This window comes from Ictidomys tridecemlineatus, chromosome 2 (genome assembly GCF_052094955.1).
Source record: "Ictidomys tridecemlineatus isolate mIctTri1 chromosome 2, mIctTri1.hap1, whole genome shotgun sequence".
In the NCBI taxonomy this organism is placed as follows: Eukaryota; Metazoa; Chordata; class Mammalia; order Rodentia; family Sciuridae; genus Ictidomys; species Ictidomys tridecemlineatus.
The window spans coordinates 76,363,873-76,389,126 of NC_135478.1; the positions used below are offsets into that span (position 1 = coordinate 76,363,873).

The following is a 25,254-nucleotide window of genomic DNA, read 5'->3' on the forward strand; positions in this document are numbered from 1 at the left end:
GCAAGTGACTTGACCTCTCTGAGCCTGTATCCCTGTGTGAAATACTCAGAGAGAGACACTGAGGACTCAGTGAGTTAGTATACAGAATGCAGTTAGTGGGATGCTCAACAAAGTGCCCATCATCAGCATATAATTATTGAGCACCCACTGTCTTCTGGGCACCGAGAGGGGTGCTGTTTGAAGGGCTTGGTTCCCATAGTACGTGACCCCAGGTGGCAGTGACTTCTCATGGCCCCGCATTCAGCAGGGAGGCTTTGTCCTTGGGCTGCTTTCTGCCCCGTGTCACTGCTCAGAGATGACCCAGGCAAGTTAGTCACAGAGCGCTCTGAGGCTGCAAGGGGTGGCTCGGCCAGTTGTGTGCCAGCATTCGCTCCGAATCTGCGTGTGTCGGGCACAGAGGGACAATTAAAAGTCGGGTGTGTTCTGGCCCCCACGTCCCACTGTGACACTGAAGTAAGCTGGAAGCCAGTGTCCACCAGCAGTCCCAGTGATCAAGGGGGCTGTGGCAGGAGAGTCACAAGTTCAAATCCAGCCTCAGCAAATTAGTGAGACCCTGTCTCAAGGACAAATGGGCTGGGGTGTGGCCCCAGGGTCATGTGCGCCTGGCAAGTTCACCCCCATGAGTACACAGCTCCACAGAAGGCTAGGGAATGCATTTGGCAATCAGACATCTTGGGTTCCTGTCATTTTCTAGGTATATGACCTTGGACAAGTGACTGAACTCCTAAGTCTCAGTTTTCTCACCTGCAAAATGAGAAAAGATGAAGAAGGTGCTGAAGGGGACAAGCCATGGCTGGTAGCGGGGGAGGCAGGAGGGCAGGCAGTGCAGTGGGCAATGCGGTGGGCAGGCGCAGGGCAGAGCCCGAGCAGCTTGGAGGCTGGGAGAGGGTGGGGCCACAGAGGAGGATGCTCAGTAGGAAACACGTCTTTTGGTGGGGGGCGGCTCTGGGGATTGATCCCAGGGCGCTCAAGCTCTGAGCCACATCCCCTGCCCTTTGCTGAGGCTGACCTCGGGCCTGTGATCCCCCTGCCTCAGCCTCACAGCAGCTAGGATCACTGTGTGTCCACCTGCCTGGCGAGAAAGCAGTTCTGACTTTGCTGTGAGTACCTTGAGCTGGGCCTGGACCATCAGGTGAATGAGTCTAGTTGACCGGGTGTGACGGCGAGTGTGGCCACTGCGGAAAGTTGGCACAGAAGTTCAGACTCTGTAGATATCACATTGTGGAAAGTTCTGGGGCTGGAAACAGGTGAGAGCTGTGCAGAGGGGCTCGAGGCCCAGGGGCCCCGTCCTGGTTCCCATCAGGCTGAGAGCTCCAGGGCTGCCGTGCCCCCTGCCGCGGCTGCTCACCCCATGCGGCTGATTAAAGTCAAATTTAAGTTAATTAATCAACAAAACCCACTCCTTGGTCACAGGAGGACCACATTTCAGGTTCCCGGAGGCTCCCGTGGCTAGTGCAGAGAGAAGTCATGCACATCCTCAGGGACAGCTCTGTCCTGCAGGGCTTCTCTGAGCGCAGGGCAGTGTGCCTGGGCATGACTCGCAGGGTGAGGAGGGCCCAAAGTTGGTGGGAAGGAAGGGGTACCTGGAAGAGTTGCGTCTCATGACTAATGGACCTGGGCTGAGGCTGCATACCAAAGAAAGGCTGAGGACCTGGGGCGTTCTTGGAATTCTTGCATTGCTGCGAGGACATTTCTTGGCGTGCCTGTTGTTTCTGTCTGGCTCAAGCGACTTCGCTGCCCTAGCGCCTCCTGCACAGCGCAGTCTGGTGCCTCTGCCCCCCCCAGCTCGCAGTGCACCAGGAGGACCTCCCAGCTCTGGCTTGGTGGGCCTGGGGGTCTTGGGGGTCACCAAAGAACTCTCCTAAGGGTTCTGGAGCCAAGTCAGGGCTCATCATCTGCTGTCTCGTTTATGGAGACACAAAAGTCCTGCTTTGTGGACTTGCTGGTAGCTTCAGCCGCCTGCTCCCACCCACTGGTGGGAAGGGGAGCTGTGGCTGGCTCAGAATGCCTCTCGCTGTCTGAAATGCTTCTGGACATTCCTTCTCTCTGAGAAGCCCACGCTGGAAGGCCCTAGCAGCAGACACTGTCACTAGCCCTGCCAGCATTGCCTGCCCGGGACCCCTTTCCCCAAGCCTAGTGCCCGCTGAGCTGGAATTGCCCTCTTCCGGCGTTCTGTGTCTTGGGGAACAATTTGGGAGCTCCAGTTGACAGGTGTGTCCCGAGAGCCACTTGTTTTCTTCCTCTCTGCAGAGTGGTGTTTGGAACAAGGCCCGGCCCGACCGCAGTGGGAAGCCTGAGATCAGAAAGCAGGACCTTGCTACCACTTGGGGCCTTTGTGACTTTGAACTTGGGTGCAGGATGGGGGAGGACCCTTTGGGAGAGTAATGGAAAGAATTTTCCATTCCATCTGCAGCTTTTAGTGAGTCTCTCTCAACAGCTTTGCCAATCTCTTTTACATCTTTATGAACCTCACCTTGTTGGGAGGGGCTTCTAAGCTGTCTAATCACAGCCCGTGGGGGTTTGAGGCCACTCTGTGTCCATCACCTTCACCGGCTGCTGCGGTTGCTGCAGTCAGACAGTTCTGCCATCTGCCCTGGGGACTCAGCAGGAAGGACATTGAACTTGGAGCTTCTTAATCTGGTTTTGCCCCTAGAAACCATCTAACCACTGACAAGTCATTTATCTTATCTGAGTCTTAATTCTTTCATCAGAAGAATGGAATTATAAGAATTAAGTGAAAAAATGCAGGGGCAGGCTCTCTGAACTACAAAGCACCATTCACATTGGAGCTGTTATTTACTTATTTAAAAGGGTACCAGGCGGCAGGGGCTGCGACTTGTTATGCTGACAGATTGATGGCCCGGCCACAAGCCCAGGGCTTGGCTCTTAGCTTTGCACATTCCGCAGCTTGACTTTGTGAATTCACACGGGGATGATCAAGTTCTGAGAAGCCAGTTTGGCAAACCAGGCTTACGAGGAACGGACGGATAAAGCAGAATTTATAAGTTCACGTTACGAATCCACGTGGGGCCTTTTGCGACAAGGGCCAAATCCTCCCTCTGTTCACGGTGAGGCGCGTGGAGCAGATTCTGTGGACTCTCCCATCCCTTTCTCCCTGTTGCGTGTTCCTGGAGGCCAGGCTCACCTCAGCACTCCCAGGAAGACTCCCTGACCCCGGGTGCCCATGTCGTCTCCAAGTTCCTGCCCTGTCCTGTCTCACCTTGCTTCTCCAGGGCAGCAACCCTGTCTGGCTGTTTCCGAATCCCTGGGGTTAGCGCTCAGTAGACACCTGTGATCTGAACCGGGCCGCCAGAACCTCCTCCTCACAATTGTTGGCACCCTTCTTTTTGGTAGTGACAACTTTACATTGGCTCCTTTTTTCCCTTGAATGAGCATCAGGTCCCCTTAGCTCGCGGTGCAGAGTGTGATTGAGGGTTAATTCTATCCATGGAAAAGTAACTCAGTTAGTTTTAAGTACTTTAGCCACTTTGAGACCCTTGACAGAGCTTGGACCATGGGCTTAGAGCCTCTGATTTTTGTGAGATACAGAATTAAGAAATCCTGAAATCATGTCACTAAGCAGCTTCCTGTTTCCTTGTGCATAAATCAGTGTGGAGATGCCTGTGCTGTCTGCCTAGAGTCCCCTGAGGCTCCCCAGCGTCCCTTGCCAGAGTGCTTTGTCAACAGCAGAGCTTACGAGAGGCCTGCTCTGCTGTCGCGTTCCTCGTCTCATGTCATCGTGAGGCCTGGCCCTTTAGAGAACAGGAACGTCTGTGACCGCAGTATTGGGTTGGAGGTGGGCACGTGCAGGGACCAGCTGACCGTTGCTGCTTCTGAGGGGACAGCATCTGAGGTCTGGGCCCTGGCATGGGCTCCCTTCACTGCACCTCGCTGTACCATCCCTTCTGCAAGGATCCTGCATTTCTGCGGGTGACTGCTTGGATTTAGGCTCTCCACGGTGGAAAGTGCCCCTCCAGTGATGAGGAGAGACTCAGGTGGAGATAGAGTCTGTTGCTCCCAGGTCCTGGAGCCCGGGAGGACAGAGCAGAGACCTGGGGCCAACACCTTTGGGGGGCCAGGGCGGTCTACAAACAGGTTTGCATTCTGAGGAGGGACTTTAACTGATGGGTCAAAATTGAGCAGGCACGAGTTCCAGGCGGTCACGCTGTGACTGAGAGGACATCACTGTGGTGTATCTGCATGTCCACTCAGCCAGAGGATCAGCAGGGCGCATCAGCAGGCTGCGGCTTGCTCCTCTCACCAGGAGGCAGAGTTCAAGATCGACCGCCCAGAGGGCAGGGAGGACTGGAAGCTGTCCCAAGGGTGACTGGGCCCGAGCCCCTCCTAATTTGAGAAAGTCCAGCCTATAGTCATAGTGGATGCCAAGGCAACGTAACATATGTAAGAATTCGCTACCGTGGTGGTGATCGACTGAGCTTTTTTGCTTTTCCCAATAAAAATGTAGAAATGTTTTAATTTACATACTACAGTGAATCAATATGAAGTAAGAACTCACAATTGCACGTTCCTAAAAATTCCAAGCATCCTCCTCAGAATGCTTGGTTTCTGTGTGGACTTAGATGTCCAGCGTATGTGGTTTGTCTCACTGTGCTGCAGAGTTTAGAGTTCTGCTGGAACATTCCCCAGGTCCAGGGCAGAATCTGTCTCTTCACCCGTTTCTCCAGTGACAGCAGCATTGTCACCTCTTACAACATATAGGCTAGTACCACTCGTCCTGCTCCCTGCGAAGAGCTGGGTAGTTGTTCGTGGCTTTCATCCAAGATCAAATTAATGGTCTGGTGGAATCTTTCAGTGTTCCCACAGTCCTTCTCCCATCAGAAGTAATGACAGCAACAGTTGGTGGTGTCCTTCTCCAAGGCAGGTGTCATGCTGCTTGGCCCCGAGGTTCCCGGCAACGAAGTGGTGCAGAGAATAAATAGTGCCTAAAAGCCTGGCCTCTGTTTTTGGTGCTTCCAAAAAGGTTGCTATTTGGTTTCCTGGCCCCCGAATGATCTCTTTCAGGGCACCTGATCATGCTTCTCAAAGGACCACGCATGTGTTTAGCCATGTGATTTTTTAGCAGCAAGTTGTTGAGGCTGATCTCCAACTTGTGATCCTCCTGCCTCAGCCTCTCAAGTCATGGGTGTGCACCACATGCCCAGCTCCACAAATGTGTCTTCTGTTCTTATTCAGTTTGCGGGTCCTTAACTTTGGCTGGGCATCAGACGCACCTCTGAACTTTCTAAAGAGCTGATGTTCTGAACTTCAAACATCTGCATTAGATGTGCTCAGGTTGGGCCCGGCAAGAGCGTGTTCCAGGAGTTCACTGGTTGCTCAGGCATATAGCTGGGCTCTGGGGCACTGGCCTAACAGTCTCCAGTGTGGCAGTCCCACACCAACTGCTTTTGTTCTTGAAGGAGTTCTGTTTCTAAGTGGCATGGCACGCACCCTCACCACCGAGACAGGTACCCACTCCTTCAAGGAGACAGTTATTTTTGCCCTTATCAATGTCTGCCCCCCTGTACCCCAGGCTCCCCAGGCTCTGAGAATACTGGCTATTTGAATGAATGAAGAGAGCCTCCTAAGGGGTATCAGATAGAGGGACCATGGTCAGAGCCCGAGGGCTGGGGCGGAGCTTGCCTAGCAGGTGTGAGGCCCTGGGTTCAGTGCCCATCCCTGGGAGAACAACAGAAAGACAGACCCCTCAGGCAGATTCACAGGCCGAGCTCTGTGTGTTCTAAACTCAGGTGTGCCCGACCTCTAAGGGAGTGGTCCAGGCTGTCCCTAGAGTTCCTGGTTCAAAGCTTTGACTGGGACCCCTCATTTGTCCTATGGACAGTGCCGAGCTGTGGGCGGTGGGTGACACGGCACAGTGAGCGCCTTGTGCAGTCTTGGCCACAAGGTCACTGCCAGAATCACAGTCCTGGCGCCGAGAAGGGCGGCCCTGCTGCTCTGAGACCTGCTCACATTCACGGCCAATGAGCGGCGCCGAGCACCATGTCCCTCCGCCCACAGTCCTGCCATGAGGGCCTCCCCCAGCCGCCCCCTGTGTCCCTCTTCCCACAGCCCTGCCATGAGGGCCTCCCCCGGCTGCCCCCTGGGCAGCGAGGACAGGATGCCAAGGCTTCACTCCCTAGGGTTCCACTTCTCTAAGTCACTCCTTCACGTTCCTGCATTCAGACTGGAGAAGGCCTCTGGGCCCAGCCTTCCTACTCAGTCATGTGACCCACTGCCCTGGGGCCCCATGGCCACAGCAGCAGCACAGCTGGATTGGGAGGAGAAATTCTGGGGGTTAAGAAGGTGGGCGTGGGGGGGCACCTGCCTGTGGAGACCTGCCTCCCTGGTGCATGGTAGTGTCTGGCGCAACCCTCTAGGGAGGACTGATTGCCCTTTGGGAGCTGGGGGAAGCTTCCAGAAGTCCTACTCAGTGTCCCCAGCTGGACACCTCTGCTCCCCTCCAGAACCCTGCGGGCCTGGCTGGCTGGGGTCGGGAGGCCATTCTGCCCTGGCTGTGGTCACCCTTATCCCCACCTGCTGCACAGGTGAGGGAGAGGCAGACACCCAGCTCCTGGCGGCTCCTGCCCCTGGATTCTCGAGTCGTGTCCTGGCCTGAGCCTCCCCTGGCTTTGCAGCCTGGCCTGCCCGGATACTGTGCCCCTGAGCCCACAGAAGCGCATGTGGCCCCCTCCACCTGGAATGTTCCCTGGGAAGGGCCACCAGCCGCCCAGAGTGGCTGTTAGCACACTGAAGCATTTTCAGAATGTCAAAGTGCTTTTGAAAATGTAGGGTCCCTTCCTGTGGCAGCTGCCATGTCCTGTCCTGTCCCACAGATGGATGATGATTGGCCAGACTGATACCCTTGAGTGTGTCGATTAACCAGGAGGGGGTCCTCTTGCTGGGGGCAGTTACTGGTGGCCAGCTGTTCCCCTCCCAGTTCCAGGGCAGACCCTGCTGCTTGTTCCCAAGGCAGGGGAGCCCGTAGGAGTGAAGCGATTAGAGGAACTCTGCTCTTGGCTCCTCTGAATGGGCCTCTTTCATCAGGGGATGCTGGGACAAGGGCCTTTTTAAGCCAAAATATCAGGGAGAGACAAGAGTGCCACAAGAGCCACTTACTCCTGGGTGGGACCGGCGTCTGAGGAGGATGCGAGCCTGCCAGCCAGCCTCTTGTCGCCCTTCCTGTGTTCCGCACGCAGCGTCGATGGCAGGAGCTCCCTGGGCGCGTGGTGGAAGGGGCGCTGGGGACGTGAAGACGGCAGTCATGAACCTTTTTTATTTGTCTGATTTCTGCGTCTTTCTTCGGCCAACTCAGTACCTCTACCGGTCAGAGGCTTCCAGCCCGAACTAGTACGTATGACCCGCTGGCCTCCCCGCAGCCTGCTCCCCAGAGGGCCCGAGCTGGGTGTGCCTGGGACTGGGGTTCTAGGAGCATCGGTTGAAGGTCTTGTCTGGCTCCCTGCTTTGTAGAAGTCTGTTCGTGTGGACTCTTCCCAAAACGTGTTTGTGTTGCAGAGATCAAGTCCTGAGCCCTGACCAGGGGAGAGGGGGCACTGGGCCTTTGTTTTTAGTCCCTCACCAAGATTTTTCTCAAAGCCAACGAGGAGTCTCCTGTGCGGCCCAGGCCTTCTTTAACTTCAGTCTGTCTTTTGGGAGCACTGAGACTTTTTGTGAGAAGGCCAGTATCTTGGTGGCTGGGATGAGTGGTTGCGGGTTTGTGGCTTCCTTCCCCAAGTACCTTGCAGGCACTGTCCCCTGAGCTGCAACCCGGCCTCACCAAGGTGGATCTCTTTTTTTTTTTTTTAAGAGGGGGAGAGAGAGATTATTTATTTATTTTAGTTCTCGGCAGACACAACATCTTTGTTGGTGTGTGGTGCTGAGGATCGAACCTGGGCCACACACATGCCAGGCGAGCGCGCTACCGCTTGAGCCACATCCCCAACCCCAAGGTGGATCTCTTAAGGTCCACTTCCTGGCAGGCCGTCTAGGGCTCGATGGCTGGGCATGTGCTGCCCTCAGGGCATCCGCAGAGAGAACCACAAAGCCCTGGCTGTAGGGGGAAGTGCTTGTCACCCAGCAGAAGGCACAGGCTGCAGTGAGCTCCGGGCAGAAGCTGGGTCAGGAAGACTTGTGCATCTTGGTCCTATGGATCTGGGCCTGCCCACCCACCCTGCCTGCCCAGCCCTGGGAGTCACCGTGTGTGGGGTCCTCTGCTGTGTCCCAGGACACAGGGTCCTTACAGTCGCAGTCGTGGTCCCCTTGCTCTCTGGATTCCCCTGCAGGGTTCAGACTCCTCTTTCCAGAGCCCAGGCCCCTCGGCACGGTTCCCTGGCTCCTTGACTCCCAAGGCTAAGGTCGCTGTCCGTGGTCGGCTGGCTGCAGCGTGCTGGTCAGTGTGCATCCCCACCCTCGCAGACTCTAGTACAAGCCAGCGATGATGCCCTGAAGGAGTCCCAGCTCTGCTGCTGGCCGCGCTGATGCTGTTTTTAATTCCCCGGGGCTGGGAGTCCCTGGCCCAGCGCTTTGAGATTTAGATGAGAATTAGTAGTAAGTGATCCGTGTCCAAAACAGAACGGTTCTGAACACAGACTTTGTTGTAAAATTTGAGGAAAGGAGACGATGATAAGATTGAGGGGTAGAAAAATGTCAGGGGATCTGGAAGCAGCTAAAACGAGACAGCCTGGGTGACACATTGGCCACACTGTGCTCAAGAGCATGTGCCTTCTCCCAGGAGAGCGAGCAGAGAAAAGTGCTTCTCCTGCTTTCCTGCTCGCTGGCCCTGGGCTCCCGCTGGAGAGGACCCAGGGTGGCACATGCCCACGAGGCCACTGGAGAAGCGGCTGGGACGTGCCCTTTGCCAGTGGTTCAAGGCCGACGTGTGACAGGGGACAGAGGTCTATTGCCTCATGGCCACGCAGGCCCTATTTTTAGCATGAGAACTTAGCCAGAAAAGTTGAAAGATTTTACTGTGGACTTGACATCATAGAAGATAAGTTTTCCCAGGAGCTGCGACTTGAACGCCAGCTCTTAGCCCTCAGAATTACCGGTTAGGCTTCGCAGGGTTTCGTTTTGTTCTGTTTTATTCCAGGATTACAATGTTTAACCACTAACATTAGATGTCTGGGGCAGCAAAAGTGAGCTGACTTCCTCATATTACAGAAAATATCCTTGTATTTCTGCCAGGGATTAATTTGCTTAAGTCTAGGTTCTGGGTTGGTTTTTTTTTTTTTTAAGAACTGCTTTTTCTTAAAACATTTTCTGGTTGCTTAAGAAAGAATTGCTGTATTTTTATATTCCTTATCATTTAAATTGTGATGTTTCACAAAATTAATAAAAATAATTTTATTATAAAGTATCATACATATTTTATATTATTTTGAAAATTAAAAAGAAAAAAACAGCCACTTAAAAAAAAGTTAATGTGTTCTGGGTGTGGTGGCACATGCCTGTAATCCCAGTTACTTGGGAGGCTGGAGGCAGGAGGATTGCAAGTTCAAGGCCAGCCTCAGCAACTTGGTGAGACCCTGTCTCAAAATTTATAAAGGGCTGAGGGTGTTGCTCATCACTAAAGCACTTGCTCAGAATATGCAAGGTCCTGGGTTCAATTCCCAGTAATTCCCTCAAAAAAAAAATTTAAAAATAAAAAGGGCTGGGGATGTAGCTCAGTAGTAGAGTAACCCTGGGTTCAATCCTCAGTTACAGGGAGGGGGGTGGATTAAAAGTTACTGTGTGTTTTGTTTGAAAAATTTGGAAAATAGTAAGTAGAAAAAAGATAATCATAGATGGTCCAATCCTTCAAAAACCACTATAGGGGCTGAGGATATGGCTCAGTTGGTAGAGTGCTTGCCTTGAATGTACAAGGCCCTGGATTCAATCCTAGCACCATTAAAAAAAAAAATAGTCATGGTAAATAATTTGGGGGCCTAGAAGTGTAGTTCAGTGGTAGAGTGTTTGCCTGGCATGTGCAAGACCCTGGGTTTGATCCCCAGCTTAATAATAATAATAATAGGACTGTTATTATTTATGTGTTAACAATAATAATATAATTACTATTATTCATGGGTGTGTTTAATGGGTAATTTTAAGAGTTTAAGGTATTTTTTAATAATTGATAGCAACTAATAGCTGGGGCTTTCCTCTTTTTTTAAGTCTTAGTTTCTACACAGCTGAAGATACTTTTGATAGACAGCTCATGAAAGTGAGATTTTTTTAATTGTGACCTTTTTTTGCAGTGCTGGAGATTGAACCCAGGGCCTCCTGCATGCTAGGCAGGTGCCCTACCACTGAGCTGCATCCCCAGCCCAGGTTCTAGATTGAATGTTAATGTTGTTGCTACTTAAAAATAACAAAGGCCAAAGATTCAGTGACTCAGCTTGAGACTTTCCACAGGAGTAGTGGACAGAGCAGCCTTAACTAAGTTAAGTCACAGGTCAGTGGTCACCCACTTTTCTTAAAATGCAAACAGCCTGTACAAGTTCAGTTTGATCTTGAATGCCACCCAGGGAAGCACCAGAAAGCAGGGAAGTTGTTAACAGGGAGTCGGAAGCAAAGATCCACAGTGGGAGTGGGAAACTCACCGAGGGGAGCAGCCTCTCCTGCTCAGGTTGCTTGTGTTAGAAAGCAGTGCAGGGAGCCCCTTCCCAGTGCCCTGGGGGACGGGGCTTTGGGTGCTGGCGGAGCCCACGCAGAGCTCTGGGTGTTCAGCAGTAGCATTCTGTCATGAGGAACGCTTCTCAAAAGCAAGCTGGGAGCAAAGGCGCAGCGAGGGACGAGGACTGTGGGAAGGGTCATGACCGCAGTCTCCTGCTGTTGGCACTTTGTCTGCTGTGTCCACTCAGAGCTTTTCCTCTGTAGCATGTCTTGGTTTTCCTCTGAATTCCCTCTAACTGTGCCTTGGTTTCATTCTTCCTAGCTTGAGCGAGAGCTTTTTCATGGTGAAGGGAGCAGCCCTCTTCTTACAACAAGGAAGCAGCCCTCAAGGCCAACGGAGTCTTCAGCATCCTCACAAGCATGCAGGTGATGGCTCTGTGTTGATGCTCTTTAGTTGGGAAATCTTACCAGGTACAATGGCGCATGCCTGTAATCCCAGTGATTCGGGAGGTTAAGGCATGAGGATCACAAGTTTGAGGCCAGCCTCATCAACTTAGTGAGAACTTGTCTCAAATAAATAATAAAGGTCTGGGAGTATAGTTCAGTGGTACAGTGCCCTTGGGTTCAGTCCCCAGTACCAAGAAGAAGAAAGTAAAAAAAAAAAAAGGAAAAATTGGGACTCTTTTCTGAGCATCAGAGGAACCTTCCGTAGGTGGTGGTGGGCAGTTTGCTGGTATCAAGGCCAGAGCAGTAGTGGAGCACAGGTTTGTAATGACTGGTGCAGGTGGAGGCTCGGGTGCTCTGGGATGGCACAGGGGGCTCGTGGGTCTGTCTATGTGAGAAGTCAGGTGGTCAGCAGCTCTCTGTTGGGATGTAAGATTTCCTGGCCACAGTGGATCAGGTATGATTTTAAGATACCGTATGACTTTCCAACAAATGCACCAAAGTGCATTACAGCCAGATGGCCCCTTGAAAATAAGCCCCTGGGTGCTATGTAGCTGGACCGGGAAATGCTGTCAGTTCTCAAAGCGTTTGAAGACTCTTACTTGGGGAATTTAAGATTCTTTGGTTACTGAGGCAGGAATTGCAGCTTCGAGGCCAACCTGGGCAACTTAATGAGGTCCTGTCTCAAAATAAAAAATAAAAAGGGCTGGGGGTGTGTCTCTGTGGTAGAGAGTCTCTATGTTCAATCCCAGCATATATATCTCTCTCTCTCTCTCTCTCTCTCTCTCTCTCTCTCTCTCTCTCTCTCTCTCTCTCACACACACACACACACACACACACACACACACACACACACACAAAGAGTCATCAGCTCTTGCCCTGAGAAGTCACTGTGGTAGGATTTTTTTTTCTATAATGGACAGTTTGGTTTTGGAAATGGATAAAAATAATAGAGCAGGGATCCAACTGAGTGTTAATGTAGGTCCAAAAGCAAACTACTAAGAAACACCTGCGAACTAACAGGGGACTTGACTCTGAAACCAAAGGCAATCTGGAAAGAAACCAACAAGCCCTGTATGCTCAGTGGGTGCTCTGTACGCACAGTGGGTCTTGGTACCAAGGCCGAGCTCTGGGCCTGGCACGGTGTGTCTGTGAGCCGGAAGGGCCTGGCCTTTCAGGACAGCAGCAGGTGAAACACCTAGCAGCCGGGGCCCTTTCCTTGTCACTTGTCCCCATTTTGTTTGCTTAACCTCCGGCCATCCAGCTTCATCTCTGAACATCTAAGGTTAGAATTTCATACCTTGGAAGTTCTAGCAAATGCTATGTTTCAGTCGGTCTTTTGTTTTAAGCTAAAAAAATAATTGTCCTGTGCGAGAAGGCAGTGTGCTTTGTGGAAAGAATATTTGCTTTGGAGCCAGACAGTCTTGGCTTCTGAACCAAGTTCTGCAGCTCCCTGGGCAGTCACAGTCCACTTGTGAGTCTCAGTATTCTAATCTTTATAGTGGACATCAAATACTTGAGACAGTGTGGAAATGGAGAATATACATATAACACACCTGCCTTCTACCAGGATGATGTATATAAACATACAGTACAGACAATACAGACGGTCAGCTGGGCACAGTGGCACGCCTGTAGTCCCAGTTTAAGGCCAGCCTGGGCAACTTAGTGAGATCCTGTCTCAAAATGAAAAAAGGGAGTAGGGATATAGTGCAGTGGTTAAGCTCCCTTGAATTCAATCCTTAGTACCAAAAGAAAAAAATTATATGTGTGTGTATATAATTATAGCTACTCACACACACACACCACACACACACACACCTATACACACCTTCACCTGTATGTGCAGCTATAATCACTACAGGGACTCCTCGTACAGTTAAACCACAGAGCCATTATTCCTAAGTCTGCTAATTGTCCTGCCCTTTTAGGAGTGTGGCCACTGTTTCTGTCTTGACTGTGACGTGTACACTAGAAGAGTGGTCCGGCCTTGCTCACCGAGGACAGCCGCTCCGTGCTGTGTGAGAGCTGCCTGTAGACCGGGTGCAGGCAGCTCCTGACCACGCGAGGGCAGGGAGGCCAGGACAGCTGGTTGGCTCTGTCCCCCGTAGGTCTGGAACGGAGAGTGAGCTAAGGAAGGCCAAAGAGGACTCTCAGCAGATGACCCCAGACAGGCCTAGACTGGACTTTACACTGGTTCCTTTTTCCCTGGTATCGAGTCCCCCAGGATGAACTGCCCTCCCTCGCCATCACCACGCAGAGCTGAGGACAGTTGAGGGTTAATCCCCCCATGAGAAAGCCACTCGCTATTCACTGGGTCCCAGCAGGCCAGGCCTTGGAGGCCCTGTCCAGAGCTGGTCTCCAAGCGGACAGCCTCTGGCTGGGATTCCTGTCTGTCAGCACTCTGTGCCCCAGCAAGCAGCCCTCCTGAGGAGTCTGTCTGTCCCACCATCCCCGCCTCCTTCCTCTGTAGTCTGACTGGGGGGAGGCAGGTGAGGAGCCAGCAGGGGGCTGTGTGGTATCTTGGCGTTGGAGGCAGGACGGGTGCTGCTTCAGAGGAGGAAGGGGATGGGAGCTCCGTGTCCTCTTGATAGGACCCGTATCTGCAGTCACTCCTTTTGGTCGGGAATGAGTGCCCGTGTGGGCTGTTGCACTGTGGAATCCTGTTACTGGAGAGAACAGATAAAAGTGGCAAATTTTTTAAAGATGTTATTTATTGTGAAAAGAACTCTTAACACGAGCACCACCCTCCTGACTAGAGGGGCAGGTTTCTGATAACCTGACTCCTTGCTGACACAGGAAGTGCGGTGTAGACATCATCTGTCTTTCTGCCTTAAAGTAAAAAGATGCTTTTGCTAAAGGAAGAAATGTGACATTTTTCCCTGGAATGCTTGAGTCTGTAGACAGTGTTCATTCTCCCGGGGTTCTTGGGGTAGTGTTTAAGATAGGTGGTTTGCCGGGCACGGTGGCACACGCCTGTCATCCCAGCAGCTCAGGAGGCTGAGGCAGAAGGATCACCAGTTCAAAGCCAGCCTCAGCAAAAGTGAGGTGCTCAGCAACTCAGTGAGACACTGTCTCCAAATAAAATACAAAATAGGGCTGTGGGTGGGGCTCAGGGGTCGAGTGCCCCTGAGTTCAATCACCGGAACAAAAAAAATTTAAAAAATTAAAAAATATTTGATTTTTAGCTGGGTATGGTGGTATACACCTGTGACTCAGGAGAATGAGGCAGGAGAATCATAGGTTTGAGGGCAGCCTCAGAAACTTAGTGAGACCCTATCTCAAAATAAAAAATTTTAAAGGGCTGGGGATCTAGCTCAGGGCTAAAGCACCTCTGAGTTCACTCCTCAGTACCATAGATAGATGGATGGATAGATAGGTAGATAGATAGGGTTTCCTCTCTTTGGTGATGGGAATCAAACCCAGGGCCTTTGTGAGTGTGAGGCAGGTGCTCTCTAAGTACTGTGGCTCAGTTATAGAGCACTTTTAAAAATTCGAGGTAATTCAGTTTCTTTGGCGTGAAATTCATACAGACTTTTATGAGCTATTCCTTGCACATTCTTCTAGATCAGCATCTTTGCAGATGAATCTTTTCTTAAGAAAGAGCCCCATGAGAGGTTTCAGGAGCCTGTAAGCTCTGAAGAAAGCAGCGGCAGAGTCACACCTGCTCCGTCCTCGTGGCACACCTCAGTTACAGGGTCCCTGCCACCTGTTGGACACTTCCTGCACCTGCCCCGTCTCCAAAACAGATCTTCCCCTGGGTCACTTCCTGTCCCATGTAAGAAAGATAAAAGAGAGAGAAGATAATTTTTAGCAAGAAAAGGGAAAATGGCAGATGGTTGTCTCCGTGTTATTTCCCTGAGCGCCCAACTTACAGCAGCTCCCAATAACCACGTAGACATTTCCCCGGGTAGAGAAATAATATCTGAGTGTTATGGAAAATGCTGAAGAGTTTGAAGAGGAATGATGGCACTTGGCTATTTGGCTGTCCTACAGCGTGACCCTGCCTGCCACTGCTGGTAGAAATACATTCTCTTTAGATTTGTCTGTATTTCCCAATTTTTCTATTAAAAGCACCCATGTTGCAAGCAGTTCAGAAAATAGAGCAGCATTAGCAACAGGATGGTGAGGAGCCAGTCACTCTAACATGCATGCGCATCAGGCGGAGAGGAGGAGCTGTCAGGACAGAGCTCTTGGGAGGCTTCTCCTGTCGTGTGGGTGGAGAAAGTTAACTTCTAAATCTTTCTCCAGGCCCCTAAAACCAGCCTTTTGAGGTTTCTTCCTGGAAAGCAGGTGGGTGACCTTCTAAACTTTCTTGTTGGCCTGACAGGTGACCTGCCCCAGCACCTACAAGTCATGATCAACCTCCTGCGCTGTGAGGACAGGATCAAGCTGGTAAGCAGGGTGGAGAGCGCAGGTCCCTATTTCCCACATTGTGACCACAGCCAAAGCCAAGGGGGCTGTGGTGCAGCTCAGGGGTGGAGGCTGTGTGAGCCCTAGGTTCAGTCCCCAGCGCCACCTGGAAAACAAACCCTAGAGGGGCCCGCAGAGGGCCACACCAGGGCTCCCGGGCAGCCTTGCCTAGAACCTTCTTCCTCTGGACGTGCGCTCATTGCACATATTCTGGATGTCTCCCTTGAGCCAGGACTGTCCCTGCTGCTCAGGAGACAAGTAGGACCTGGCTCCTGCCCTCAACAGTGGCACCCTTCCTTCTTCCTACACAGGGGGCAGGAGGTACTCTAGCTGTGGTCTTGGGCGGGCAGGGGAGGGAGGTGCTCCTCGGGGAAAGGTCAGCCAGCAAGCGCGTCCCTGCCCATACAGGCCGTGCGCCTGGAGAGCGCCTGGACGGACCGCGTGCGCTACATGGTGGTGGTGTACAGCAGCGGGCGCCAGGACACCGAGGAGAGTATCTTGCTGGGAGTCGACTTTTCCAGTAAGGAAAGGTGAGTCTCATGGGGAGGCGGTTCCGCCTAGGAGGGGGAGAGAGTTGCTGCTGGAGCAAAGTTTCCAGGGAGGAGTGTGGGAGTCCTGGCAGAGGTCAGGGAGTGGCGAGGCCTGAGCTCTCGGGCTGGTCAGATGCAGGCTGTGCCGTCCAGGGACCGAGTCGGCTGAGGCACAGGAGACCTGCGCCGTGATGAGCGGCCATCAGGAGGAGCCACCTGAGCCGGGGTTTGTTCAGCTCGCGGATTTAGAGGCTGGAAGTCCGTGAAGAGGCAGCTGTTTGGCCTCTGGCCAGGGCCTCATGGCAGATGGCATCCCAGTGGTCAGAGCATGTGCAGAGGATCCCTCAAGAAAGACGCTGGAGGGAAACGGCCAGGCTTGTTCTGGCCAGGCTTGTTCTTACCGACTGTCCTGTGCAGACGGAACAGGTTCCTCCCTCTGGGGGCGGAGCCACGACCCTCCCCTGGGCCCCGCCTCTTAAAGGTCCACCACCTCAACTCTGCCACCCTGGGACCAGCTTCCAGCACGTGACCCCTTCAGGAGAACTTCAAACTGTGTCCATGTCACAGCAGGAGCCACTTAGCCAGGAAGGAGGAACCCGCTGTGGTGAGCGTGGAAGGTGACCCATGGGAATGTGCGCTTGCGGTGTCTGTCCAGCTCTGGTGCAGCAGTGACAGGTCCTTGGTCAGGTTCTAAGAGAGACGTGCAGTTTGGGTGGATCAGCTGAGTTACATCACGACCCCTGTTGTGCACGTGAGGCGGCTCCCCTGGCCTGTCGTCCTGCAAGGACAGGTGTGTGGGTCATTGCAACCCCGGATTCATAGAACCAGGTCAAAGCAATGCCATTCAGTGTCCACTAGTCTACCTGCCCATCAAGCACGTAGTGAGTTTTGTGTTCTTGTGTGTGTGAGACCCAGCTGGGCCACAGGGAGGCCACGAAGCAGCCACACGCAGCTCTTGGTATCACGGCACCACCCTCCAGGAGGGGGAGAGGCGCGATGGTGCAGATGCTTAGGCTTCCAAGGTGACATGGCAGCTGTTAAGCCAGACCTTACAGGACCAGTGGGTGGGGCCAGGAGGCCTGTCTGAGTTGTCACTGGCAGAGGCGGGGACAAGGCAGTGAAGAGCCACAGGGTGGTGCAGCCTCGTCTTCTGAGCTGCTGCGAGCCCTAGGTTGGTTCCCAGAGGCGGTTCCTTGGTTAGAGGTCTTGGATGGAAAGGGGGAAGCCCTCCTTCCCGTGCCTTGGGGCCTGATGGAAACACCTCCTGTGCATACTTTCGGGGAGCTGGCCTTGGTGGCCTCGTGCTGGTCGGGAAGTCTGGGTCTAGAAGACGTGCAGCTGCCGTCTCAGGAGGCGTGCTCTGAAGGGCCACTGAGGGCGTGAGGTGGTGTCAGATGCCACCAGGCAGGTGTCTTAGAGTGCTGCAGGCCCACCTTCCCAGGGGGCTGTGCAGGCTGTTCAGTGGTTAGAGAGCTGGACGTCTCCCCTGGGCAGGGGCTTCTCTCATTGTGTGTAGTCTGACTAGTGACCCTTTCTGATCCTGAACCCGAGTCTGCCTTCCATAGACCCTCCCGTCATCTGGATCCTGACCAGGAGCTTCATAGGAACGCGGTCCTCCTCCTGGTCCTCTCTGTTGCTTGAGCTGGCCACCACAGTCCAGTTACCTAATGCCCCGGGAGCAGCCCCCGTGGTCCCTCGCCCTCCTGTGGAGTAGGCAGCCCTATTCGCACCCCACAGATGAGGGGTCCGATCCCAAGAGACCACACGAGTGCATGAGGGTCACCCCAGTGAGTGGCCAAGCTGGGAATCCATTTGTCCTTGCACTGTGGAGGACCCCACTCGTTATTCCCCGCCACGTAGGGCTCTCCACACACCACCCTGCTCGTCCATCACCTGCAGCTTGTCACCCAGGGACTTGTCAGTTCTATGTGCCAGATCTGCCAGGTGCCGGGGGCTGTGTCAGGGGGCAGGACAACAACCCGTGCCCCCTCAGCCCAGGGTCATGGACGACGTTTGGCCTGCACGCAGGACCCCGTTTGTTCTTCCCACTCGGGATGCTGCCCAGGCCCCTCCCTTCTGACGTGTCCTGCCCGTCTGTGCCTTCTTCCCTTGCCCTCCTCCTGACGCCCTGGCTCGGGTTCTCTGTGGGGTCCCCTTTCCCTGGGACTGTGGCCCTCGTGCCAGCGTCTCCCTACCCTGTCTGGTCTCAGTTGCTGCCTCCTGTGGGCACCAGCCTCAAGGAGGAGCTGGCTTGTGGCTGGACAAGGGTGTGGGGAGGCTGAAAGAGCAGGACTCAGGGAACTCTGGGCACGTGGGGGTCTGGGAGCTGCTGCTCTGTGGCTCCCACACTGCCCAGGTGCCCGCTGTCCTCCTGTGCCCTGGCCTGCAGATCCCCAGTCCTCACCAGAAAGGCTTCCCCTGCTGAGGTCATGATTCTCCGGTTTTCCTAAATTCTTGCGGCGAGATTTTGTTTCCTTAGCCCAAAAGAGAGAAAGCAGAGCATCGCCTCCCGGGGACCTTCCTTGGTTCCTGGTGACAGGGTGTCCAGGCGAGTCGTGTTAGAAAAAATCATGTGGAAACGATGGCTGGTGCGGCTGGCATTGTCCCCAGAGTTCTAGACCTGCTCATGCCTACTTGGGAGGCCAGGTAGCCGCCCCAGAGATCCATGTCTGGTTAATTGTCATTTGAGATTCAGGAACTTCTTGAGAGCCACACTGCTGTCCTCCGTGCGTTAGTGTCTGCCACCTGTAAAGGTCTGGGGCAGGCCCTTCTCCTGCTGGTGCCTCCATCCTGTGCAGGCCCAGCTGGCTTCTCTGTTTCCACTGCCTGGGCCCCAGGGTCTGGGAACCTGCTTTCTGGTAGAGTTGCCACCCCCCACTTGACCCTTCAGCACGTTCTTCCTCTAGAAAGACCCCTCCCCAGCTCCCATGTTATCCAATCCATAGACCCACCTCTGCTACAGAGACTTGGTGTTGGTCACTGTGGGACCAGTGGAGGCACAGTGGCACCTACAGGGTGCTAGAGGAGTTGTGGAGCGGTACAGTCTTGTGGTCCCCTGTCTGTGCTCTGGGCTCTAGTTCAAGGCTGTGAACAGAAGTCCTCTGTGGAGCCTGCACAGTGGCTTGGAGGCTGAGGCAGGAGGATGGTGAGTTCAAAGCCAGCCTCAGCAAAAACAAGGCCCTAAGCAACTAGGGAAACCCTGTCTCTAAATAAAATACAAAATAGGGCTGGGGATTCGGCTCAGTGGTCGAGTGCCCTTGAGTTCAATCCACAGTTAACCGCCCCCCCCCCCAAAAAAAAAACACAAGTCCTCTATGGACTCTGACTGCTGCCAGGTTCTTACCCTATCTGGGCCCAGGGGAGGACGGTTGAGGTGCCCCTTGTCCCATGCAGGCTGTGTGGGCTTCTGCCTGCCCTGGAGCCCCTCCCGGTCTGGGCTGTGTGTGGCTGTCTGTGCTGTGACCTCTGTTCTTTGCTAGTCCCTGGCTTGTGTGCTCAGTGCCAAGGCGTGCCCTTCCAGGCCTGCCCACCCCAGGGCACCGTCCGGGATGGCTGTGTATCGGCCCTTCCTGGCCCTGGTACAGCTGAGTGTTAAGGACATTCGGTGAGCCCATCGAGGTTGGGCAGGGCTGTGGGGGCAGAGTCGGAGAATCGGCTCGGCCCGAAGGCACTTGAAGGCCTTGAACAGATGTGGAAGCAAGTGGTCAGGAGGAGGGGCCTGCGGGTGGGGGTGCTCTGGAGGGGAAACTGCCCTCGAGTCTCAGAGCCCCTGGTCCGGCGGAGTCAAGTTACTCCCCAAGGGGACTGTTGAGTGACAGACGCATAAGTCCAGGATCCTGGTGGCTGGCAGGGCTGGCCCCTGGCACGGTGGCGGCCGTTTTACACAAGCTGTTTTAAATGCCCTGAGAGTGTTCCTGGTGATCTGAGGAGCCCCTCTGATAAGCGTCTTCGGTCTGCTTTTCGGTGGCGCCAGTCGCTAAAGTTGACAAGTATCATTTTCCTGTTGGGATGGGCAAGACAAAACCAGATTCAGCCAGTTTGTAAGGTGGCAGCTGCACAAAGGGCGGTAAACAGAAGTCTGAAAGTACATTAATAGTAAGGCGGGCACTCGCCCACTCCTGCCCCCCAGGACAGAGGAGGCTGGGGCTGGCTCTGCCACCTGTCCAGGGGCCCTGGTTGGACATGGCCCTCTGCCAGCACTGTGCCAGTGTCGGTGGCTTCTCCGCTGCAGTGTGGGTGCAGACCAGTCATCTGCTGCCCATACCCCACACAAAAATGGTGCGGCCATTGGTGCTCCCCTAGCAGGGCCACCCAGACCCCTGTCTTCTAGAATCCAGCTGTAGAGGACTCTTCCTGGGCACTGAGGACTTCTTCCAAATACAGGCCCAGCAGCCCATCCCAATCGGGTGGTGGCTGTCTGGGAGCCGGACAGGCTGGGTAGAGGGACTGAGGGAACACTGGGCCAGTGCCTGGGTGGACACTGACTCCAAGTGTCTTCTCTCCCCTGATCTAGCAAAAGCTGCACCATCGGGATGGTCCTGCGGCTTTGGAGCGACACGAAGATCCACCTGGATGGAGACGGGTAAGGACCGCTCAGAAAGACCCTCTCCCTGTCGGCGCTGAGGCCCGGCCGGCCGGCAGCCTGGGGTTGACTTTATTAGGAGGGTAGTGCTGGGGTCCGGGGAGCCCCAGGGGAGCATGCGTTCTGGGGGTTCTCTGAGGGAGCTCGGGTCAGGCAGCAGCGGGAGCCTGCAGCAGGTCGGCTGGGTGACGCTCAGGAGCAGCCGCCTGATGCCCCGCAGCCACTCCCCTTGGGCTCAATGCAGGGCCACCCTGACAGCTCCCAGAGGGGTGTGACGCAGCTGGAGCCCCCGTCTTGGGGTGCCAGGAAGACACCTGCCAGTTGGGGGACTTCAGAGGAGGACGCCAGGGGCCTGGGCAGGTAGACAGGGCTGGAGGCTCCAGGCACCTTCTCTCCTGGGGCAGCGAGGGCTCAGGATGCGTGGACAGGAGGGAGGCGGGCGGTCACTCCTGCACATGGATTCTAGGCTGCTGAAGCGGCTCCCTGGAGAGGGCTGGAAAGGACAGACATTCATTTAGTTGAAGTAGTGGGATCATAGGATACTTTTCCTTTTTAAAATTTTGTTTTCCATTAATATGTTTTCATGTAATTTAAAAAAAAATCAATGAGTGTGTGTGGTGCCAGAGGGAGCAGGTGGGCAGGGTCAGTTATGGAGACAGATGACACCAGGTGCTGTCCTGGCCCCGCATGGTGATGCACTTTGAGTTTTGGGAGTGTCACCCTGCTGGGTGGGGAGCACCCCCTCCTGGCTTGCCTTGGGCTCACCTCCCACCACGCCCCACGGTGGAGCGTGCTCCTCCCCAGTCCCTGGCTGCTCTGCAGCCGGCGGGGATCTGACCGCAGGGTCCGACCCTCCCCACAGCTGCCCTTCTTGTTCTCGTCCTCAGTGGGTTCAGCGTGAGCACGGCAGGGAGGATGCACATATTCAAGCCCGTGTCTGTCCAGGCCATGTGGTAAGTGTGTCTTCAAGGACCCCATCCCCTCGGCAGGGTGCTTCTAGCTGACACCACGAGCAGCAAGACCCCCATTCAGCACACACCTGTGATCCTGGGAGGCTGAGTCAAAGTTCAAAGCCAGCCTCAGCAACTTAGTGAGGGGCCTCACTAAGGAACTCAGCAAGACCCTGTCTCAAAAAATTAAAAAGGTTGGTCATGAAGCTCAGTGGTTAAGTGCCCCTTGGTACCAAAAAAAAAAAAAGAGAAAAGAAGAATGAAAAACTCCTTCTGAGGAACCTGTTGGGGAGGAGGAATGGCGAGGGTGGGCGGCATCACGGTATGTGATGTGCCTGTGAGGATCGCCACAGTGACACGTTGTTGGGATCACAGCCTGTATGACAGACATCACTAGTAAAGCAATGAAAGAGAAGCCCTGCTCTCCAGGGCCCGAGCTGGGGTGTGCCATTGGAACCATGTTTTAAGCATATAATTCGGCGGCGTAAAGCCTCTTCTCGGAGCTTTGTGGCCGTCCCCACTGCCCGTCTCTGGCCTTGGTCCTCATCACAGAGGGAGCACTGTGCTCGCTCCTCCTTCCCCAGGCCTGGCAACCCAGTGGGTTCGTCCTTTCTAGGAAATTCATAAGCAGAATCATCAATGTCCCTCTGTGTCCCACTTGCACTTAGCGTGCTGTTTTTAGGGTCATTCATGTTACCACGTCTGCAGAATTACGTTCTTTTTATAAGCTGAGTACTGTTCCCTATGTGAAGGCTCTGGTGGTGTTCACGCAGCCAGCTCCTGCCCACGGAGGGTCGGTTCAGCTGCATGACGGTTCCCATGAGGCCCTGCTTCCGTTCTTTTTGGTTTTTACCCAGAAGTGGAATTGCTAGGTCACGGGTGGCGTTGACTTTCTGGGAAAGCACCAGTTCTTCCCACCATGGCTGAGCCGCTCACATTCCCATCAGCAGAGCGCAGAGTTCCCATTTCTGCATTTCCTTATCACCTCCTGTCATTTATTTACCTGTTTATTGAGTCAGGGTCTTCGGATGTTGCCTAGCCTGGTCTTGAACTCCTGATCTTCCTGTCTCAGCCTCCTGGCGAACTGGGGTTATCAGTCATTTATCTTATTTTATTCTTTTAATTGGTTGTGTGGATGCATGTCTGTGTGTGTGGGAATTAAACCCAGGGCCTTACATGCTAGGCAGGTGCTTTACCACAGGGCTAAACCCTAATGCTTTCTATTTTATTTTTGAGCCAGGGTCTTGCTAATGCCAACGCTGGCCTTGAGCTTAAAACCCTCCTGCCTCATTCTCCAGGTAGCTTTGGTTATAAGAGTCTACCACCAGGCCCGTCTCACCAGTTTTTACATCTTATACTCACGGTCTTAGTAGCTGTGAGGTGGTACCTCACTGTGGTTTTGGTTTGTCTCCTGAGGATTCTTGAGCATTTTTCATGCACTTATTTCCCATTGGATGTCCTCATTGGAGGACTGTCTGTCCCAGTCCTTGGCCTAGGTTTTTCTATATTGTCATCTTGCCTCTCTCTATGGGCTCTTGGCAATAAAATATCACCTGGCATCACTCCACTTAATCCCTGTGCCTGGCGTGGAGTAGGTGCTCAGTGTGTGCAGTCGAAGAGCAGCACTTTGCTGGACGTGGAGCATCTGGTGGGAGTGGTCACAAGACTGACCTGTTGGGTTGGGGGCCACAGCACATGGACAAGTTACATGATACCTAGAGCGCTGGGCAGGTTCTCCCAGGTGTCGAGCCACTCCAGGGCCCAGGTCTGTGTGAGGCCGGGGCCTCCCCGGACACACCGCAGGGGCTGAAGGTGGCACTGGGCTGCTAGGTGCCTTGGAGCAGCTTGTCCTAGAGCCTTCCTCTCCGTTGGAGGGTCTCACTCCACAGGTGCAGCCTGCTCAGCCCAGCGCCTCTCTAGATGAGCTGGGAGAAGTTCAGGAGGGGCTAATGGCATCAGAGAGATGGGCTCTGCCCACGGTTCAGGATAACTGTGCTCTTCTCGGGCAGTGAGTTACGCAGAATTCTTCTGTGGGCCCCAGGTTAATGCCATGCCATGTGCTTTACCTCCTTTGTGACCACACCACAGTCGATTCAGGATCATTTTGGAGGGAAAAAATCATGAAATCGTAGTTCTGGTCAATAAACCAATACATGCCCCAGATGTCTCTGTGTGGCCCTAAATAATTTACATTCCAGGCAAATAAAAAATAGGCCCACGCGACTTTTCAAAAACCCTGGCACCAGAACTAAATTTAGTAACATTCATCTCAGGTTGATCTCCTCAGCCAGCCTGGGGACAGTGGGCCAGACTGGGTGTCTTATACCCGAGACAGGGTCACTCTGGCAGTTCCCCTTCAGGGCCTCTGCCACCCTTTGCTGGTTCCTAACTTGCCCCACTGCGGAGGACCTTCGGTCTGGGCTCCTGGTGGACGAGGTGAACTGCACTGTCAGTGTCCCTGTTTCTGCCCCTCCGCCCCCCACACCTCCTCTTCCTCTGGCTTCCGCGTCCAAATAGCTGCTCCATGCCTGTCCTCAGGGAGCCTCCCTCTGAGTGATGGTCACGTGGAGGGCGACCATGTGGGACGCAGCCAGATTTCCTTCCTGTGGTCCCCACACTCGGGGTCACTGTGACTTCCGAGGTCACCCGTGATTCTGTGGTTAATCAGTGGAATGTAAAGCAGCGTGTGGCCCGTGTGTTTGGGAGTCGGGAAATTTGGGCTTGACTTTCGTCCTGTGGTGCTGGTGGAGCCAGGGCCCTGCACGTGCTCCACTGAGGCACCTCCCGCCCCTGGGTTTCTGTTCTGGTCTGTCTTTCCCTGTTTCTGGACAGTGAAGGACATTCCCCCACTGTGGGCTCAGGAGAGGTGAATGTGCAGAGGCTAGATCTGGGACCTAGCAGCTGTCTGTCTCCGGCTCCCACGTGTCACCCACACGCCCTCATATGTAAGCAGGACTCCAGGAGCTAAGTCCTCGTGAGCTGGCCACGCCTGCCCTAGTGAGCCCTCCTGGAAAGGCAGTCCATGCTTCTCCTGGTGTCCTGACCCGGCCTTCTCCCACCCAGGTCTGCCCTGCAGGTGCTCCACAAGGCCTGCGAGGTGGCCCGAAGACACAACTACTTCCCAGGGGGTGTGGCGCTCATCTGGGCCACCTACTACGAGAGCTGCATCAGCTCCGAGCAGAGCTGCATCAACGAGTGGAACGCCATGCAGGACCTGGAGTCCACGCGGCCCGACTCCCCAGCCCTGTTTGTGGACAAGTATGTGCGGCACCTGCCCAAACACCTCCCTGCAGCCCTGGGCCAAGCGTTCCCTTCCCAGAACCAGCTTCTAAAATGTGGCTTCTAGGAGCCGGGCATTTTGGTGCAGCCTGTCATCCCAGCAGCTCAGGAGGCTGAGGCAGGAGGATGGCGAGCTCAAAGCCAGCCTCAGCAACAGTGAGGCCCTAAGCAACTCAGTGAGACCCTGTCTCTAGATAAAATACAAAATAAGGCTGGGGTGTGGCTCAGTGGTTGAGGGCCCTGAGTTCAATCCCCAGTACCAAAAAAACAAAACAGCTTCTAACCTGGGACCCCGGGAAGCCTGGCTTTGGGGAGAGTTTGTGACACACCTTAAAAATCAGACGAATTTGGGGAGTGCACTTCTGGGGAACGAGTCCTCGTTTCCATCAAACCCCCAAGGGAATGAGCTGCCCTGCTCACCCCTCCTGGGTGATGCTCTGCGCCTGGGCCTTTCCTCTGTCGGTTGCAGTTC

At 54.1% G+C, this 25,254-nt stretch overlaps 1 protein-coding gene and 1 long non-coding RNA gene across 12 annotated transcripts in view; both read left to right on the forward strand.

The window, feature by feature from the left end:
• The window catches only part of Ssh1 (slingshot protein phosphatase 1), a 64,490-nt gene that overhangs the window by 16,348 nt on the left and 22,888 nt on the right, over positions 1-25,254 (forward strand). For 9 of the 11 annotated variants that reach the window (XR_013434662.1, XR_013434661.1, XM_078038964.1 and 6 more), the window contains 6 exons: positions 10,907-11,010; positions 15,359-15,423; positions 15,850-15,971; positions 20,485-20,553; positions 21,441-21,506; positions 24,567-24,761. Coding sequence is in view for 9 of the 11 variants with exons in the window: in XM_078038964.1 (XP_077895090.1) it covers positions 10,907-11,010; positions 15,359-15,423; positions 15,850-15,971; positions 20,485-20,553; positions 21,441-21,506; positions 24,567-24,761 (621 nt within the window). In the remaining 2 variants the exon portion in view is untranslated. Of the gene's footprint in view, positions 1-10,906; positions 11,011-15,358; positions 15,424-15,849; positions 15,972-16,190; positions 16,576-20,484; positions 20,554-21,440; positions 21,507-24,566; positions 24,762-25,254 lie in introns of those variants that run through there. The other 2 variants (XM_078038963.1, XM_040289375.2) reach the window with 2 other exon arrangements.
• Positions 8-4,480, forward strand: LOC144375176 (uncharacterized). Its single transcript, XR_013434663.1, has 2 exons — positions 8-770; positions 2,251-4,480. It is a non-coding gene; the product is annotated as an uncharacterized LOC144375176 (long non-coding RNA).